Consider the following 19,869-nt stretch of genomic DNA (forward strand, 5'->3'; position numbering starts at 1 on the left):
TAAAGGCAGTAGAACAAAACACCCGGCTTGGGTTTCAAATTTGGGAAAATTGAATAAATAGGACACTTTGAATTTTTATTTGTCAAACTAGGATTTTTTGGGTAATTCTAGACATAGTTTACCTTTCTTTTATAGAAAAAATAGTAAACTGAATTTTAAAAATTTTAAAATATGAAAACTATTGGAAACATAAGTATGACAATATATATGTTTAAAAGTTTTTTTTAAGTGGAATTATATTTTATTTTATCTTCTAGCTACAGTTAGAATACTCATTCTGGTCATCTACTTAGTCTAGAAATCGGATACTAAGTTTTATACATAGATATATCCTGGGTATACAACGTAAATTAGCCTTTCTTATATATTCTAATTAAGAAAGATGTCTTTAGTATACATACAGCTTGATAACGACATATAGCCACAACGCAGTGATATACCTTATCTATATTTTGTGCCATAACATGTTCTGCCTTTTACCTTATGTGGCGCTTAAAGAAGAATATGTTTCTCATATACTCTACTGTGTTCAGCGTAAGCTAGGATATATATTCTAGGGAAATCCGGAAAATATGAAAGCTTCCATATTCGGTTAAAGATGTTTCATAAATCTAAACTAAATCTTCCCTAATTATCTCATAGAATATTTTCTCCCACGTTTTTCTCCTTCTCCCATGATCTTTTCTCTTCGTTCTTTGTATTTCTCTCTTCTTCATCGACATAATCATCTCTTTTCTCTATCAATACAACATGATTCTAATTTATGTTAAATCTGGTGAATGGATGTCTCGTTGCAGTGAAGAGTGGACTTTCGTGGTAGACAAAGAAAAGCGGGGTCGAATGGTAACATTAGAAACTACTACTTCATTGGAGAAGCTTAAGATGATGGTATATGAGGATTATGGGGTGGACCATAATGTTGTTAATGTCGAGTTCAGTTATTCATTGTTGAACTCTCCAACAGGCTAGTCATTAACAGTCAGAGGTTAAAACTCACATGGGGAAGATCTCACATCCCAAAACATGGTCAGTATGGCTGGAAGTACCAACAAGGCAGTGTGGCTCAGAGTGTCTTACTAACTCCACCAATGCAGCAGCAATATTATATGCACCCAGCACCACCTAACCAGGACAAACTTTATTACCCATCAATGGATCCGCAGAGAATGGGTGGTTCAAGCAGCAGTGAGAACAACATAGCTTACATGATGCCTCCACGACAGCCATAACACTCCACCATATTGACAAAATATATGTTGTTGATCATACTTAAATATGTATTTTTTTTTTTGTGTTGAGAAAAAGAAATTAGGGAAAACAGCTTGCGTTTTTTACCTCTTTGGATTTTTTTTTTCTGTTTTTACTTTTTTTTTCTTTTATAAAAACTTAAATCAATTACGCAATATTAAAATTAATTTGGTGAATTGAAAGGTATAATGGTATTAAATAGAATATAAATCTTATTTATTTAAATAATCATCTACAAATCTTATTGGGACAAACTTAAGATAAAAGTGTCAACATGGACACTATTTACATATATGTATCATTTGAACCCATATGTATCCTGGGTATACAACGTAAATTAGCATTTCTTATATATTCTAACGCAGCTATATTTCGAAATGTTATAATCAAGAAGGATGTCTTTAGTATACATACAGCTTGATAACGACATATAGCCACAACGCAGTGATATACCTTATCTATATTTTGTGCCATAACATGTTCTGCCTTTTACCTTATGTGGCGCTTAAAGAAGAATATGTTTCTCATATACTCTACTGTGTTCAGCGTAAGCTAGGATATATATTCTAGGGAAATCCGGAAAATATGGAAGCTTCCATATTCGGTTAAAGATGTTTCATAAATTTAAACTAAATCTTTCCTAATTATCTCATAGAATATTTTCTCCCACGTTTTTCTCCTTCTTCCATGATCTTTTCTCTTCGTTCTTTGTATTTCTCTCTTCTTCATCGACATAATCATCTCTTTTCTGTATCAATACAATATGATTCTAATTTATGTTAAATATAGTGAATGGATGTCTAGTTGCAGTGAAGAGTGGACTTTCGTGGTAGACAAAGAAAAGCGGGGTCAAATGGTAACATTAGAAACTACTACTTCATTGGAGAAGCTTAAGATGATGGTGTATGAAGATTATGGGATGGACCATAATGTTGTTAATGTCGAGTTTAGTTATTCATTGTTGAACTCTCCAACAGGCTAGTCATTAACAGTCAGAGGCTAAAACTCACATGGGGAAGATCTCACATCCCAAAACATGGTCAGTATGGCTGGAAGTACCAACAAGGCAGTGTGGCTCAGAGTGTCTTACTAACTCCACCAATGCAGCAGCAATATTATATGCACCCAGCACCACCTAACCAGGACAAACCTTATTACCCATCAATGGATCCGCAGAGAATGGGTGGTTCAAGCAGCAGTGAGAACAACATAGCTTACATGATGCCTCCACGACAGCCATAACACTCCACCATATTGACAAAATATATGTTGTTGATCATACTTAAATATGTATTTTTTTTTTTGTGTTGAGAAAAAGGAATTAGGGAAAACGACTTGCGTTTTTTACCTCTTTGGATTTTTTTTTCTGTTTTTACTTTTTTTTTCTTTTATAAAACTTAAATCAATTATGCAATATTAAAATTAATTTGGTTAATTGAAGGGTATAATGGTATTAAAGAGAATATAAATCTTATTTATTTAAATAATCATGTACAAGTCTTATTGGGACAAACTTAAGATAAAAGTGTCTTTTTTTCCAATTTTCCCTTCAAATTTTGTATGCATGAATTATTTGGTTCTCAAACTATCCAAAAGAAATAAGATTACTCAATCTTAAACTGTAATTATTTCAATTAACATAAATTTCAAAATCTATTTTCTACATATCTGTATTTTACTATTTACATTTTTGCATGGATCATTATATATGTATCATTTGAACCCATAATTTTATTTAGTTTCAGTGTAGAATAATTGTTTCATATATTTACCATTAATCTAACCCCCTCTCCCCCCCCCTCCCCCCCCCCTCCCCCCCCCAAAGAAAAACTATCCAAAAGAAATTAGATTACTCAATCTTAAACTGTAATTATTTCAATTCACATAAATTTCAAAATCGATTTCTACATAGCTGTATTTTACTATTTAAATTTTTGCAATTATTTCAATTCACATAAATTTCAAAATCAATTTCTACATAGCTGTATTTTACTATGTACATTTTTGCATGGATCATTATATATGTATCATTTGAACCCATAATTTTATTTAGTTTCAATGTAGAATAATTGTTTATATTTACCATTAAAGTAAGCCCAATTGTTCTATGTACGAGTTTGAGACCAACGTCGTTTACCCGCATGTAGAATTAACAATTTTGCACTAAAGAAAATCAATCCTTGACCTAGACCGAGATCACTACGATGTGGTTATTAACAATTGTTCTTTCGTGTATACTTTTAGTACTTGGTTCTGGCATATGATATATATTGATTGAATTTTGAATTTTTGAGCATTGATTAAATGCAGTTAATAACTGCAAACATGTAATAAGATGTCTTATGATTTCGTTTTCTTTTTTATCATTAACTTGGGAATATTACGGATTAACGAAAGGGTCAAGACTAATTTTCAAATGGAGATACAGTCTACAGATGAACACTCTTTCTAAATATTCAAATGGGATTTAATCAATGGATCCATATCTGCATAACTACATGTAGAATTAACAATTTTGCCGTGAAGAAGAATTGTTCCATGGTCTAGACCAATAGGATAACTTCTCGGGCAGTGGAAACCATAAACTACCACAACGTGGTTCATTATAGATTTTGTTTTGATGCATATACCTAAAATCTAATTCTGTTTGTATTTTATTAGAGAAAAAGTGAAGTGAAGCAAAGATAATGTAAGGAAAGAGACGAGGGAGAATAAAGTAAGATTGGAAATGTGAACCCATTTGGAGTTGGCAGTGAGTGAGATGGAACATCACATGCACTGATGCTCTCTTTTGTCCCTTTCCTCCTGGAGCTTTCATTTCTCGAAACCCTTCTTCTCATTTGTTTCCTTGTCACTCTAATCTTACCCCACTTATTTAATTCTTAAAGGTTCTGTATTTTATTTTCTCATGCTATTCATGACTTAGTAATGATGTGATAATTTGATCTACTACGCTTAAAGTCTCAATTGTGGCAATTATGTTTGGACATAGTGGCAATTTCAGAAAATTCTGCATGATTGTTTCCATTAATATCGTAGTCACCCAAACCGACGTGAATTAATATGTATGAAAAAAACTTGTATGATATCTCCCTTTGAGTGTGGAAACTTACACATTTTGATTTTTTTAAACTATATTTATCTCTATATGTTCTCCAACGTTTTTTTTAATGTTAAGTATATCTTCTCCAACTTACATATTGTTATATCATTGAATGTATCAATTATCTCTAACATTCTCCACCTTACTAAAATATTATAAGCAGTCTATTGAATTATTACTAACATGTCAAAAGGTGCAACTAGTACTATTATAGGGGGAGAGTATCATATAATATTCAAACCGACGCGTATAAACTAAAGTGAGTTTGGATGATATATGCGTATATAATATGGTTGTTGGAATGTGCATAAAATTATACTAATAAAGAAGAGTTGGAAGTGGGATTACTAAGGTGATGTGGGTCTAGGGATTCACTCCAATTCCACATTATGCAAAGGAATGTCACTTACCGTGATATGTGCTGTTCCTCGATCTCTCTGAAAGATTCACCTGTTACATTCTCCTTTATTGTCTCTATCTTTTTCTTCTTGCATTTTCAATATATATACTTTAATTTTATGTAAGTTAATCGATTAGAAGTCTAGATTGTCTAGTTGACCCGTCTTGTTTAGATAAAATTAGGGCTTGGCACAAGACAACATTTCCATAAACAGTAAATATATACCATTTGCTTTGGTTCGTGCAAATATTTAAGGAAAACATGGTCAAATATTTGTTCTTTTTTCAACTATTTTTTCATGCTTTTATACCATACCTTTTTTTAATACCATACTTGAGATTCAATTCTCAGAAGATGCACATTTTTCAAATTATACGTTGAACAATTTATCAAAAAATTTTAAAGTCTTACTAGTAGATTTTTCATTGTGGTCGTGTGCTACCAGAAAAATTTATTCGTCGAAAATGTCATACATACAAAATTTCTGTCAGTCCAAGTGTTACAAAGAACTATGTCTTGAAATTGTTATTGGTGATATTGTTCATCAATAAATTATTTTTTTGCATGTAGTTAATAATCATATGTAATAGAAATATAAATTATATGATGATATAATTGACAATTCGATCAGTGTTAAAAGTTATATTTTATTAAATTGATGCACACACCGTTTTCACAACACTATTCATATTTTAATTGCATAAATATATCTTTAATGGTATATAACGGTAATTTATAAATAATTGTACAACTTTTTATTATTTGTACTAGTTTAACCAGTTTAATATGTATATAGCATACTAGTTAGGATAATTATAATTTCAGTTGTATTTTGGTTTATATAAGCCAAACTATTTATATTTGATTTTATTAGCTATAATATGTAGTTGTGGTTATATTTGATTGTACTTGTCAAACTAACTTTTATTTGATTATATTTGTTGTATTCAGTTTTTTTGGGTTTCATTGTTGTGTTCAGTTGTACTCGATTATATCAGTTTTCTTTGATTCATTGCATTGCATATATGGGGTTACCATCGTCTAGCTTTTCACAATTTTGCATAATTATTTGATGTGATATTCGCCTATAAAAAATAAGTACAAAAAGATGAGAAGAGATGAAAACAACAAATAAAGGACGAAAGAAAAATACTGATACAGTTGATCCAACGTCTAAATTTAATAAGATTTTCATTCGCGATTTATAAGTGCATAACTATATTATTTACAAAATTTAATTTAAAAATAAAATTTTTATTTTTATTTGTATATCATTATGATTAAAGTGATAAAAATATTCATAATCTAAACTTATAAAGTTTAAAATTGGAATACGCTTAGTTAGTTTGGATATTACATTTATATTAATTAGTTTTCAAAACTAAATAAAATTATTTTTGCACCTATTTTATAATGTTAATATTATAGAATTATTTTTTTCGTTTTAAAAAATAAAACTGAAATAAGATTTGTGATATTTTTAATAGTAACTAAGAATTTAAATAGTTATTTAAATAATAACAATTTAAAGGTTTTCTAAAATTTTGTTATAGTAAACAAGAAAATAAATAATTATTCAAAATATCATTTAATCATAAAATGATATCATGTGTAATGACATATTGTATTGGAATTTTTAATTTGTAAAATAATAACCAAATGATCTATAATGAAATCTCTAGTCAGGAATTCCATGGCGATGAAACGGGAGATCTAGGGTTCTATGATTTTGCGAAGATGGGAGCCGGGGATTGGAGTAGGAGTTTGGTTCGGTTTGTTCGGGCATGATCAAGATCTAGATATGGCATATCATGACGGTATCTCGGGTCGATTGAGAATCGACTTAGGTTTCAGAAAGGGGATCTGCGGAATTTTAAGGAAAGTAAAGATTTGGATCGAGGGACAATGGATCTCGATTATCATTACGATGGAGTCATCAGTCAACACAGGGTGGATAATGGTTTGCGATTCTTTAGTCTCCTGCTCTTATTTAATTAGGAGTGATCTCTATTATCAATGGTTGATTTGGGTTTTACGGTGTTTTGAGAAAGTAAGATTGGCTGAGATCAATTTACAGGGATACGGGATCGTGGGATTTTATTATAGGAATAAGAAAATGGAAAATTGGAAACGATATAAGAAGATGACAGGAACCTTTCTTTGGGATATCATTCCTCTTTCATCTTCTTATATCAAAGATCTTAAGTCGATTACTTGTGGTGTTATCAGGATGCAGAGTAACTTGTTGAGCCACGGTGAGGAGCAGAAGAACGGTGAGGGTAAGCGTAAGAGATTGAAAATCTCCTTGGCGCATTTTGACAACTCTGCTCTCATCAGGACCTATTCCAAAACCCTGATTGGAAGGTGTATGAACCCCGTGGAGCAACAGATGAGTGCATTGTTCACAAATCTACCAAAGATTTGGAAATTGGAGGAAAGGGTTACGGGCAGTGACTTGGGCTTTGGCAAGTTCCAGTTCGACTTCAAGACGGAGGAGGAACTTGAAGCGGTGTTGAGGCAGCAGCCTTTTCATTTTGACTACTGGATGCTGGCATTGGCGAGGTGGCAACCAAAGCAACTCAAGGATTTTCCTTCAGAGATCCCATTTTGGATCAGAGTTGTTGGTCTCCCGCTTGAATTTAGGACCGTTCCTACATTAGAGAGCATTGGTGGAGCTTTGGGGAGAGTGTTGGATGTAGATGTGACCCAAAACCGAGTTCAAGTTGTGGTCGACGCTTTCAAAGAACTATGCTTTGAAACGACTATAGATTTCAAAGGTGGAGAATTTTACGAGGAGGAGGAAGTGGCAGTATCTCTGCGCTACGAGAAGCTCTTCGGTTTTTGCGAACTCTGTGGGAGTCTATGTCACAAGGAGGAGCTATGTCCTCTTGATGAGAAGAACACAAAGGCGGGCTCAGAAAGAAGGAGGGAGAACAGAGAAGGGAATGGGGGATGGACTGATGGTGCAAAACATGAGGAGCGAGCTCGTAGCTACAAGGGTGTGGTCATTAATGGTAACAAGGGCCAACAGAACAGAGACAGAGACCGTAGGGAGTTTCATGGGAAGGGTAAGGGTAAAATGATGGAGGCACCAGACTCTAAGTGGGTTAAGGTTCCAGAGCGAGGCAACAGGGGACCTTCTCATCATTATGGAAACCACAGAGGTAACGGGGAGGGTTCAAGGGTCAAAACTACATATAGAGAAGATGTTTCAGTGGTGGGCTCTGGAGCTCAAGTGATGACGTCTAGGACATATCCAACGCAACCAAGAGAGGACCAGGGGCAGCAAACTGTACCTCAGGTAACAAGTGAAGAGGGCGAGATTACGCGAAATGGGGATGCTACTGCAGCTCTACCGTCTGTAGAGTTTCAAATGGAACTATCTAAGACGCAGGCGGAAGGGTCGGAGGTGGTAGCGGAGGCTAGGGAGGAGGAGAGGGGTCTACTTACAGTGCAAGGAATGAGGGAGCAACAAGATGATACGTTTGAAGATATTGAGATGGAACTGGATGCTATTAATGTAGCTATGTTGGAGAGTGGCATCGACTTGGAGACAGAGGAAGAGTTTCAAACTCTTTCTGAAGAGGAGCTTGAGCAAGCTTCTGAGGCTCAGGCAGAGAATGTTCTCATTCAGGATGAGGAACAACCGGTGGCTGGTGATGCGTACATCACTAAGGAGTTGGGGACAGGGGAATTGGCGACGAGACAGAGTCACCGTAAGAGGTTATTCAAGGCCAACAGCAGCATTGCGGGTAGTTCTAAAATGAGAATGGCGTCGGCGCTTCTCTCACCAAGGAAGAAAGGTGTAGCTAAGGTTGGGACTCGTCATGGAGACAATACCAAACCACCGGAGAACAAGGGACCTTCAATCCCGAAGCCGGTTAACTTAAAATTTTAAGTTTATGGATCAAACCTCATTTATAATGAGAGTACGAATAAAGGATTTGGTTTATGGGGGTGGTGCTTTTATTATTTCAACAAATTTCCTTTTACTTGAAGTTTTATTTGGTTTCATGGGTCTGGGGGTAGTAATCATTGTCATGCTCCTTTTGTTTTTTATTAAGAAGTGGAATAAGATTGGTCTTTTGTGTTCATGGTGTTCTACTCATAAATATGTTTTGTTTATATATTGCGATGAGGTTGTGTGGAGGACGATTTGGAAATGTGGAAGTTTTAGGTGTTATATTGTTGATTACTCTCTTTCTGTCTCGAGGTCTCTCGATGACATGGAACTTGTTCGACTTGAATGGGGAGTATCCTATGGGAACAGAGGTTGGTGGATTAACGGAGGATGGTGGATCCATGGGTTGGTCTTGAGATGGTTATTATGTTTGTTTATATTATTTAATAGGCAGGGTCTAGGAAATATGATGCACTTCTGGGGGGAGCTAAAAAGCATAAGGAGCCTGTGGCTTCGAGGTGTAATTAGGAATGCAGAAAACCTTTCACGGCTTCGTTGGTGTGGTGTCATTTGGGGATTATTAAATCATATGATAATTGAGATTAACTGTCAAGCATATTTAGTGATCAAACAGATTGTATTTGATTATGCGTGTGTTCTGCAAGTTATTTTTTATTTGGTAGATACTATTTGGTCTAGGAGGAATATTTGGAAATTTGGAAGTGGAGGGGTAGGTTCAAATTTTATACTTATTCGGGATATTTGGAATGTGAGGTTAAAAGGTTTTTTGATCTCCTTACGGGAAATAAATAAATGTAAAATGTTGATGCGACCTTGTCCAATATATAAATTAGCAGGAACAATTTTGGCTGTCTCAGTTCTGAATTTGAATATTAATTTCTCTAGTATATTCGTTGGACGACTACACGGTTGTAGTGTGAAATGCAAGTATGGGAATAAGAGGTCCAAATGGTTTGTTCGGGAATCGATGGGGATGGAAGCTTGGTATAGCTACATTGGGACCATAGAAGGGCTGGGTATCTTTAAATCCCATATCTTCGGCTCGAGAGAGCAATACAAGGTGTTTTATATATATGAAAATATTAAGCTGGAATTGTAGAGGACTTGGGAGTCATTGGACCATAAGTTATCTTCGGGAGACATGGCATAAACACAAACCAGATTTTTTATTCTTAGCTGAAACGAAACAGGATTTTGAGTTTGTCCAGTGGTTTCAACCACACTTTGGATATGATAGTTTGACTACTGTGGATCCAAATGGGAGAAGTGGTGGTTTAGCTCTTTTTTATAATAATGAGTATCAGGTGAAGATTCTATATTCTAGTAATAGAATGATAGATATTGAGGCGGTGGTCAAAGGAAAACAAGTTTTTCTTACTTTTGTTTATGGGGATCCGGTGCAAAAGCTAAGAGAACAAGTATGGGAGAGACTAACTCGATTTGGATTGGCACGTTCGGAACCTTGGTTTATTATTGGAGACCTAAATGAAATTACTGGGAATCATGAAAAGGATGGAGGCTCTCTACGTTGTACAACTTCATTCATCCCCTTCAATAATATGATAAGAAATAGTGGTTTATTAGAATTTCCGGCTAGAGGAAATACACTCTCTTGGCAAGGAAGAAGGGGCAAAGGGAAAGGAGCAGTGACAGTCAGATGTCGCTTGGATCGGGCTTTGGCAAATGAGGAATGGCACACGCTCTTTCCATGTTCTTATACAGAGTATCTAAAAATGGTGGGGTCTGATCATCGGCCAGTGGTGGCTTTTTTGGAGGATAATGTTACAAGGAAAAAAAAGGGGCAATTTAGATTTGACAAAAGATGGATTGGTCAGGAGGGTCTCATGGAGTCGATTACAGCAGGCTGGGCGGAGAGTCAGGAAGGACAATTAGGAGATCTTGCTACAAAAATTAAAAATTGTCGTCATGAAATATCTTCATGGCGTAAGAATAATCAACCATATGGAAAGGATAAAATACAGGAGCTACAAAGGGCACTGGAGGAAGTTCAAATGGATAATAATAGGTCACAAGAAGAGATTATTGAGGTTTCTAGGAAACTACAGGAGGCTTATAAGGATGAGGAGGAATATTGGCATCAGAAAAGTAGGAATATGTGGTACTCATCTGGCGATCTGAATACTAAATTTTATCATGCTTTGACGAAGCAGCGTAGGGTTCGTAACAAAATAGTGGGTCTCCATGATGAAGCAGGTAATTGGATAACGGATGAGAAAGGAGTTGAGAAGGTGGCAGTTGATTATTTTGAGAGTCTGTTCACGACCACGGATCCAACGGAATTTGATAGTTTTTTGGAGGAGATAACACCATCTATTTCTCCCTAAATGAATCAAATATTACTGAGAATGGCAACGGAGGAAGAGGTCCGACAAGCTTTATTCATGATGCATCCGGAGAAAGCGCCAGGACCGGATGGGATGACAGCTCTTTTCTTCCAACACTCCTGGCATATAATTAAGAGGGATGTGGTTGAGATGGTGAATAAATTTCTTCTCACAGGGAATATGGATCCACGTTTAAACATTACTAATATATGTATGATTCCTAAAGTAGAGAGACCCACAAGGGTGACGGAATTAAGGCCGATAAGTCTTTGTAATGTTGGTTACAAGATTATCTCGAAGGTTTTGTGTCAAAGATTGAAAATTTGCCTACCAAGGCTAATTTCGGAGACACAATCGGCATTTGTGGCGGGCAGGTTAATATCGGATAATATTCTTATAGCGCAGGAAATGTTTCATGGACTGAGGACAAATAAGTCATGTCAGAATAAATTTATGGCAATCAAAACGGATATGATAGGATTGAGTGGAAATTTATCGTGGCACTTCTTCACAAAATGGGGTTTGATCCTCGTTGGACTAATTTGATGATGGAATGTATTTCTTCGGTTCAATATAGGGTTCTTATCAATGGTCAACCACAAGGACTTATTTTTCCTCAACGAGGCTTACGGCAGGGGGATCCTCTCTCTCCGTATTTATTTATTATGTGCACTGAGGCATTAATCGCGAATATTAAGAGGGCGGAGAGAGAGAAACAACTTACTGGTTTAAAGGTGGCAAGAGCGTGTCCAGCAATCTCTCATTTGCTATTTGCCGATGATAGTCTTTTCTTTTGCAAGGCAAATAAGGAGGAATGTCAAATCATTCTTAGGATTTTAAAGGAATATGAGGCTGTCTCGGGGCAACAAATAAATTTTCAGAAATCTTCAATTCAATTTGGGCATAAGATCGAAGAACCAAATCGTCAAGAATTGAGAGATGTTTTAGGAATTCAAAATATAGGAGGTATGGGATCCTATTTAGGCTTGCCAGAAAGTCTAGGAGGATCTAAGGTACAAGTATTTGGTTTTGTTCAGGAACGGTTGAATAATAGAGTTAATGGATGGACCTTTCGATTTTTTACTAAAGGAGGAAAAGAGGTAATTATTAAATCGGTAGTTACGGCCCTGCCCAACCATGTAATATCTGTTTATCGATTACCGAAGGCTACTGTTAAAAAATTAACAAGTGCAGTTGCTCAGTTTTGGTGGAGTCCAGGAGGAAGTTCTAAAGGTATGCATTGGAAATCATGGGATAAATTATGTGAAACCAAAGAAAATGGTGGGTTAGGTTTCAAGGATCTTTTGGATTTTAATACGGCAATGCTTGGAAAGCAATTATGGAGACTGATTGAGAAGCCAAATACCCTTTTCTCAAGAGTCTTCAAAGGACGGTATTACAGGAATGCTTCACCCCTGGAACCGATTCGTTCCTCTTCTCCGTCATATGGCTGGAGGAGTATTATTTCTGCTAGATCTCTGGTTTGTAAAGGACTAATTAAAAGGGTGGGAACAGGTTCGTCTATCTCTGTATGGAATGATCCTTGGATCCCAGCCACTCGCCCGAGACCAGCAAACAAAAATTTTCCCAACTTTTATCCGGACCTCACAGTGGATTCCCTCATTAATTCGGAATCTCGCTCATGGAATTTACAGGCAATCAGGACTCTAGTGGATCCTACGGATGCAAAAATTATTGAAAGTATTCCTTTAAGTAGGAACCAGTTTGAGGATAGGAATGGATGGCATTTTACTACTAATGGAAAATATTCAGTCCGATCAGGTTATCAAGTGGAACGAGTCTATCCTGATAAGGAAAAACCACCAGATTTTTATGGCCCTACAGTGGATATACTTAAAGCTTTCTGTTGGAAAGTTCGGTGCCCCCCAAAAATAAGATATTTTTTATGGCAACTTCTCTCGGGATGTATATCGGTAATGAAAAATCTCAAGGCAAGAGGGATACAACGAGATATATGTTGTGCTCGATGCGGAGATCCGGAAGAATCAATTAACCATGTATTTTTTGAATGTCCGCCGGCACGCCAAGTGTGGGCATTATCCAAGATTCCGTCGTCTCCTAATATCTTTTCTATCACCTCATTATTTGCTAATATGGATCATCTTTTTTGGAGAGTTCAGCCAAAGATGGATGACCATCAGTTTGCATGGATTTTATGGTATATTTGGAAAGCCCGAAATAACAAAGTTTTTAGTAATCTGGATATTGATCCGAGGGATACTCTTCAATTAGCTGAATTAGAATCATCACTTTGGGCAGAAGCACAGGTGGGAAATGATCCTACGAGGGAGCCTTCGGTACAGACCAGTTCCTCCCTAGCAACACAAGGTCGATGGTGTTTCATAGATGGTTCATGGAAAGATAAAGATTCTTTTTCAGGGCAAGGTTGGTATAGTACTTTACAGGGGTTTGATGGTCTGTTAGGGGCAAGGAATGTAAGGGCATGTCTTTCACCCCTCCATTCGGAGGTAGAGGCTTTGATTTGGGCAATGGAATGTATGAAGAATTTAAGACAGTTATAGGTAACGTTTGCGACGGATTATTCTCAATTGGTGAAGATGGTTTCAGAACCAGAAGAATGGCCAGCATTCAAAAGCTATTTGGAAGATATCAAACTTCTCAAAAGAAGTTTCCTCAACTCAGACATCGTTCATGTTCCTCGGACGGCGAACCTTCGGGCGGATAGCTTAGCACGCAATGCTAGGAAACAATCGTCCTTTGTCGTTCACATGGATGCGGAGTTACCAACTTGGTTTACAGAGTCAACATGAGTCTGTAAATTCTTTGCTGTCAAAAAAAAAAAAAAAAAAAAATCTCTAGTCAGGTTTCAAAAATTAGTGACATTTAAGTAAATCTCTAGTCAAACTAAAACGGAGTCAATGTTATGTTGAATTTATCTTTATTTAAGTTATGTCAAACACTTAATCTAATGATTTCAATGTCATTTTAATGATAGTGCTTCTATATTTTATTTTCTACCAAATTATATATGACAGTCTGAATACTACATATCAACATGCATGAATGATTTATTGCATACATATATGATATGTTAACTTAAGATCATGAAGTCGATCATCAAGAATCATATGAATTTAAACATCAATCAAAGAATTATATTAGTGTCATGTCCACCTAGTAGTATCACATAAATGCAACTTTATTTTCATATGATGATTCTATTTTAATAAGATGGATAAAATAAATTGGATAATATTCATATAATTACTTTTCATGATTAGTACATATAAATGGTCATATGCTGTTGTTATTGTGGTTGAATCACTATCCATAAAGAAAAGTAAAAAGTATTTACTTGTAAAATAATTAGACATTTTATTTTATTTTTAGCAACACATTTTAATTTTGTGTGAACATTATATATTATTCCATATACTTCCTTAAGATGAAATGTATCTTAGGGGTTAAAAAAGCTAATTGGATTCTTTTTCCTTGTTATTGATTTATGGTGAGAAGCTCAAGAACCATAGGCAACATCGAGAGAAAGAGGTCCTATCCATCATCAGAGAGAATCTCATATCGATCTCCAACGTCTTCATATTGGTGAGTCAACGTCGTTTTCAACTATCATCAGTTGTTCTTTCGAACAATAGTTTTTAGGTATCAAGTGAAGCATCTCTTTGGGGCCTTTCACTCTTTAAACACATATATCTCTCTTTTCATTGTTATAGTTCTTGTTTGTCAGGTTACCGTTGAATTTATATCCGGTTGTACTCATTTAAACTGTTTCGGTCTCTAGATTAATATAATCATTTCATGGACAAAAACAAATTTATGGTGATTCAGACTAAAGTGCTAGCTCGGCTATCTCAGATGTGTAAGCTTATTGTGTACCATCACCAAAATTGCAAAGCCAATTGAGCCAACATAAACATATAGATCTATTAAGTGTGAATTTAATCATGGACAAACTAGATAAGAAATTTAGTTTATTAAAAGTAATTCGGATTCTATTACAAGAAAATGAAATTGGGGAGTATTTAGATAAGAAATTTAGTTTAATATAAGTAATTCAGGTTCGATTACAGGAAATCTCTTACTTATTAATAGACAAACATTTTAATAAAGCAACTTTAATTTTGTAGTCTATTCACAAGTTTGCCATTTAACTGATGTGTCATCACCACATCTCTTCTCAACTCATCATTAAAATGATCCTATAATTACTAGACATATTACATAAATTGACATTGGTATCACTCTAATACATATTATAATTTTATACAATAATACCATTTGAAGTATTACCTAAATGGAAATAACTAAAACGTGACCTCTCATCATTTTCTTTCAAGTTTCTAATATCAACATTAACCAACATCATCAATTGCAAAAAAAAAAAAGAAAAAGTTTTGTATTTAGAAGAATCTATGACATTTGCTTAATAACAAATCTGTTGCTTAGCTATACCTAAACAAAATTCAATTAGAACTAAGAAACAATTTTCAATATTTTTCAGAAGGACATGCTTCCTCTGATGTGTCACTATACCATCAAGGTACGTGATGTTTCTGATGTTTCAAAATTTTGAACAGACAAATTCTGCATATATATATATGTCATATTTATCTGAAACTCTATACATATCTTATAGTTTAACGGGACAATAATATGATAAACGGTTAAAACTATACTGCAAAGAAAGTGATATGGGCAGGCCTCCGTAAATTTAAGTTTCGTGATGTACAACAAAATTTTAGCAAATTAGCGCTATGCAAATTTAAGTTTCTATAATTTTAAATATATTTTGACCTTATAAAACCATATAATTTATTGTCTGATTCGTGATGTGCAATTCAAATCTTTGATTTTTATTTGGGAATTGATTGTACTTATTTTCCGTAAATCTTTACCTTGAAAAAAAGCAAGTAGGCTCCAAATGGTAACTGCGGTTTGAGCGGTGCGGGACAAGCAGTTTAACTGTGGTGCGGTTTTAACAGTTATAAAAACGTATAAATATATGGTATATGTAAATATTTTTGTTACTATTAACTGCGGTGCGGGACGGGGCGGTTCGTAACATTCGAAGCCATAATGTGTTTACAATTTAGGTTGACTTAATAATAAACTTGATCAAAGTCCATTATGAAGTTATAATGTACTTTTATCAAAATTATAGTCCGGTTAGTTAATCCAATTTAGTCTTTTTCAGTATAAAATTCACGTTTTAATTAAAAAAAATTACAAATTAAAATATTTTATATAACAAATTATATTTGATGTAATGTTATATATAACATTTATAACGTAAAAGTAGTCAAGACGCATATTTTTATCCTAGTTAAAATGGTAAAGCAGAAATACGGATTTGCTAATTATTATTTAATTTTAAGTGTACATTATAGGTATTTCGAGTAGTTTAGACATGCATTCATTTGCCTACACACTTTGACTGTTTCTTTCTGTAAAAGAGAAGAAAAAACTTGTAGATTCCAAAAATCGATTATAGTGAAATCTGCAGCGATTGAAAATGGACTTAACTCTCACAGTAAAGATGATCCATTATAAATTTTGTGTTCAGTTTTTTTCTTTTTCTGTTATATATCATCGGTTTTGGGATCCAATACTAAATAAATAAGCTCCACCAAACTATGAACGTTACCGCCAATTCGTACGTGTTGTTTTACTGATTTGAACATCATTATATATTTATATATGCGTGTTAAATCATAATAGTGACAACTCAAGAAAAAAGGCAGTACAACAATACAGCAAACATGCGATGACAAGTTGTACATATAATGGTCGAGACCATAAGATATCTGTAGACGATTTTTGAATATAGATTAGGGAGGACCCGAAGTTGGCAGATAAAGTTGGTATACTATTTCATTTAGCAATTTTTTAACAATGTCTTGAAATTTCAGATACGATTGATTCAAAATAATTGGATGGATGTTTTCCTCTCCAAGGGATTGATATATTTCAGACGATGGAAGTAGATTTTTCTAACCAGTTTTTTTTCTTCAAATTATTAGGTAGTAATTGGGAGCAAAATTTTCTAAACAAATAATCGCAGATTTTTTTGTTTTCTATTTCTGCGTTAAGAAAATATGATTTTTAATTAAAATTAAAGAAACTGATCTTTTTTTTTTTACAGAAAATGATGTTTAAATTCTTGATATCTAATTATATAGTTTAGTAAAACTAAGCCAGTGTAAGGACCATTTCTAGTACAGAGGCATCTTGAACATCTAATCTTAATTAACATCCAGTAGCTATATGTTAAGTACAACTAGATAGAGAAAACCCTAGTGACATCTATATATACATAAGTTAATGAATAGTGACACAAATAACAATATCTATACTATACTAAAAGGAGTATATAAGCTCCTCTTAGAGTGTCCACGTAGGCACAAAAAATCGTCCAATCAGAGAGTCCGAAGTTGCCACGTCATCTCATTTATTTTTTCGTAAAAAATGAAAAACCAATGCAAAGGAAATGATCGAACCCGGGTTAGAATGACATGAATATATGAGAGATACCACTAAGCCATTGAGACTTTCTTGGACACATATACAAGAATCACTAAATATGTAATCACACTCTTATGTACATTTATAATAATATGGATTCAACTTTCAAGACTCCAATACATTGTTTTGTAAAAAAAAATAAGTAAGTGACTAAGCTAATATATTCTTTGAAAGTGTGAGAACATTGACATATACCACAAAGAAATAGATTTTTGTTTTCGTGACAAAGTTAAGAATTTTGTAAAAGTATTAACATATAAATTTTCGTGACAAATATGAAAAAACATAAATTTTTGTACAATTTTGACAAAACAACTCAAAACATAGTTCTCTAATGTCTTAATAAAATATTATTTAAGGGTGCAATAATTAAATATATCAATTCAATAAATTTTGTAATTTATAAACAAAACAATAACACAACAAATTTTGAAACATTTGTTTAACCTATCGATTTCTTTTCATGAGAATCCAACTAAACAAGATAAAAAAAACAATTAGATTTATTTAATTACCATTTTATATATAGATTTCATATACACAAATAAATATAATATAACAACATAAGCTTGCTTTCCCCGATTCATATTAAAACCTTTTTAAGTTATCTACCAAAACAAATTAATTAAATCAATCAAATTGTTAGAATAAAACAAATTAAAATATAATTTTATTTTAAATTAAATTATTTAAAAACTGATTTGATGGTAATTTTTATGACATATATATATTATGTGAAAGAAATATAAGCTTAATATGGAAAAAAATCTTAAATACAAAAAACTCTAAAATTAACAAAAAAAACTAATAAAAATTAAACTATGATATCAATTGAAAGCTTCTTAGACAATATTAATAAAATATTTAAGCGATAATAAGACAAATTTGATTTTTTTTTCAGCCAAAAGTTTATTATTAATTAGCATCAGTTATTTCAAAATATTTAAGAAATGATGGACTTAAATGATACATGAACTATGAATAGTAGTACTTTGTAAACCTGACTTAGATAACACATCTGTACATCATTTCCCGTCCTTTTTGATGCCTAAATTCAAATTTTTCAGAGCAGTTATTCCACAAAGAGATCGTATGAGAAATTGTTTTGATATTCATATTTGTTTCTTGACTGTTAAGAAGATTGATAACTGTAAAAATGTCTCCTTCGAATATTATATGTCTATAATCGAATTTCCACCATGAGACAACTTTGTTTAAAAAGTAAATAATTTCATTTTTTATATTATATAATAAATATATATTATTTAGATAATAAAAATATAGTTATTCATCTATTACAAATATCTATGCAAATATGTGAATCAAATACAACAATCAAACAACATAATGATTTCCACAAAGAAAATTTAAAATAAATATATTTATGTTATGTAGTCTTATTTTATATTCTTTGAATAATGTAATACAATATTATACATTATTTTTTTAGAATTGAGAATTACATATATATCAATTAGACAAATTAAGCGATAATTAGACAAATTTGATTTTTTTGCTAGCCAAAAGTTTATTATTAATTAACATCAGTTATTTCAAGATGTTTAAGAAATGATGGACAAAAAAATAGAATGAACATAAATAATATATGAACTATGAATAGTATTTTGTAAAGCTCACTTAGATAACACATCTACACATCCATTTTCAGTCCTTTTGATGCTTAATTCAATTTCTTCAGAGCAGTTATCCACAAAGAGATCGTATGAGATTGTTTTGATATTCAGATTTGTTTCTTGACTGTTAAGAAGATTGATAACTATAAAAATGTCTCATTCGAATATGATATGTCTATAACCGAGTCCCCAACATGAGACAAGTTTGTTTTAAAAGTAAATAATTTTATTTTTCTTATATTATATAACAAATATATATTATTTACTGATAATAAAAATATAGTTATTCATCTATCACAAATAACTATGCAAATATGTGAGTCAAGTAGAACAATCAAACAACATAATGATTTCCATAAAGAAAATTTTTAAAAATATTTATATTATGTAGTCTTATTTTATATTCTTTAAATAATGTGATACAATATTATATATTATTTTTTTAGAATTGAGAAATACATATAAAATTTTATCCGCGCGTAGCGCGGTTAAAAAATCTAGTTACAAATAAAATATAAAATACGGAGCTTAAAAAACATCTGCCAAGAATCTTTGTGCTGCAGTCTTTGAAAGTTAAAACAGTAAGTAATATAGCTTCACTAGCCAACAGAACTTTGTCTCTACACTGCTGGTTTCAAAAGGATTCTCTTTTAAAGAAGTGAAGAAACAAAGAAAGACTACAAGATAAAAAGAGC

The 19,869-nt window shown here is 33.2% G+C and overlaps 1 protein-coding gene across 1 annotated transcript; it reads left to right on the top strand.

Moving 5' to 3' along the window:
• Positions 1-3,094: 3,094 nt before the first annotated feature.
• On the top strand, positions 3,095-8,843 carry LOC103839095. The gene is made up of 2 exons (XM_009115589.3): positions 3,095-6,711; positions 6,981-8,843. The coding sequence occupies exon 2, from the start codon at positions 6,982-6,984 to the stop codon at positions 8,647-8,649; it is 1,668 nt and encodes a 555-aa protein (XP_009113837.2). The 5' UTR covers positions 3,095-6,711; position 6,981; the 3' UTR covers positions 8,650-8,843.
• The last annotated feature ends 11,026 nt before the right edge of the window (positions 8,844-19,869 follow it).

This window comes from Brassica rapa, chromosome A09 (genome assembly GCF_000309985.2).
Source record: "Brassica rapa cultivar Chiifu-401-42 chromosome A09, CAAS_Brap_v3.01, whole genome shotgun sequence".
NCBI lineage: Eukaryota > Viridiplantae > Streptophyta > Magnoliopsida > Brassicales > Brassicaceae > Brassica > Brassica rapa.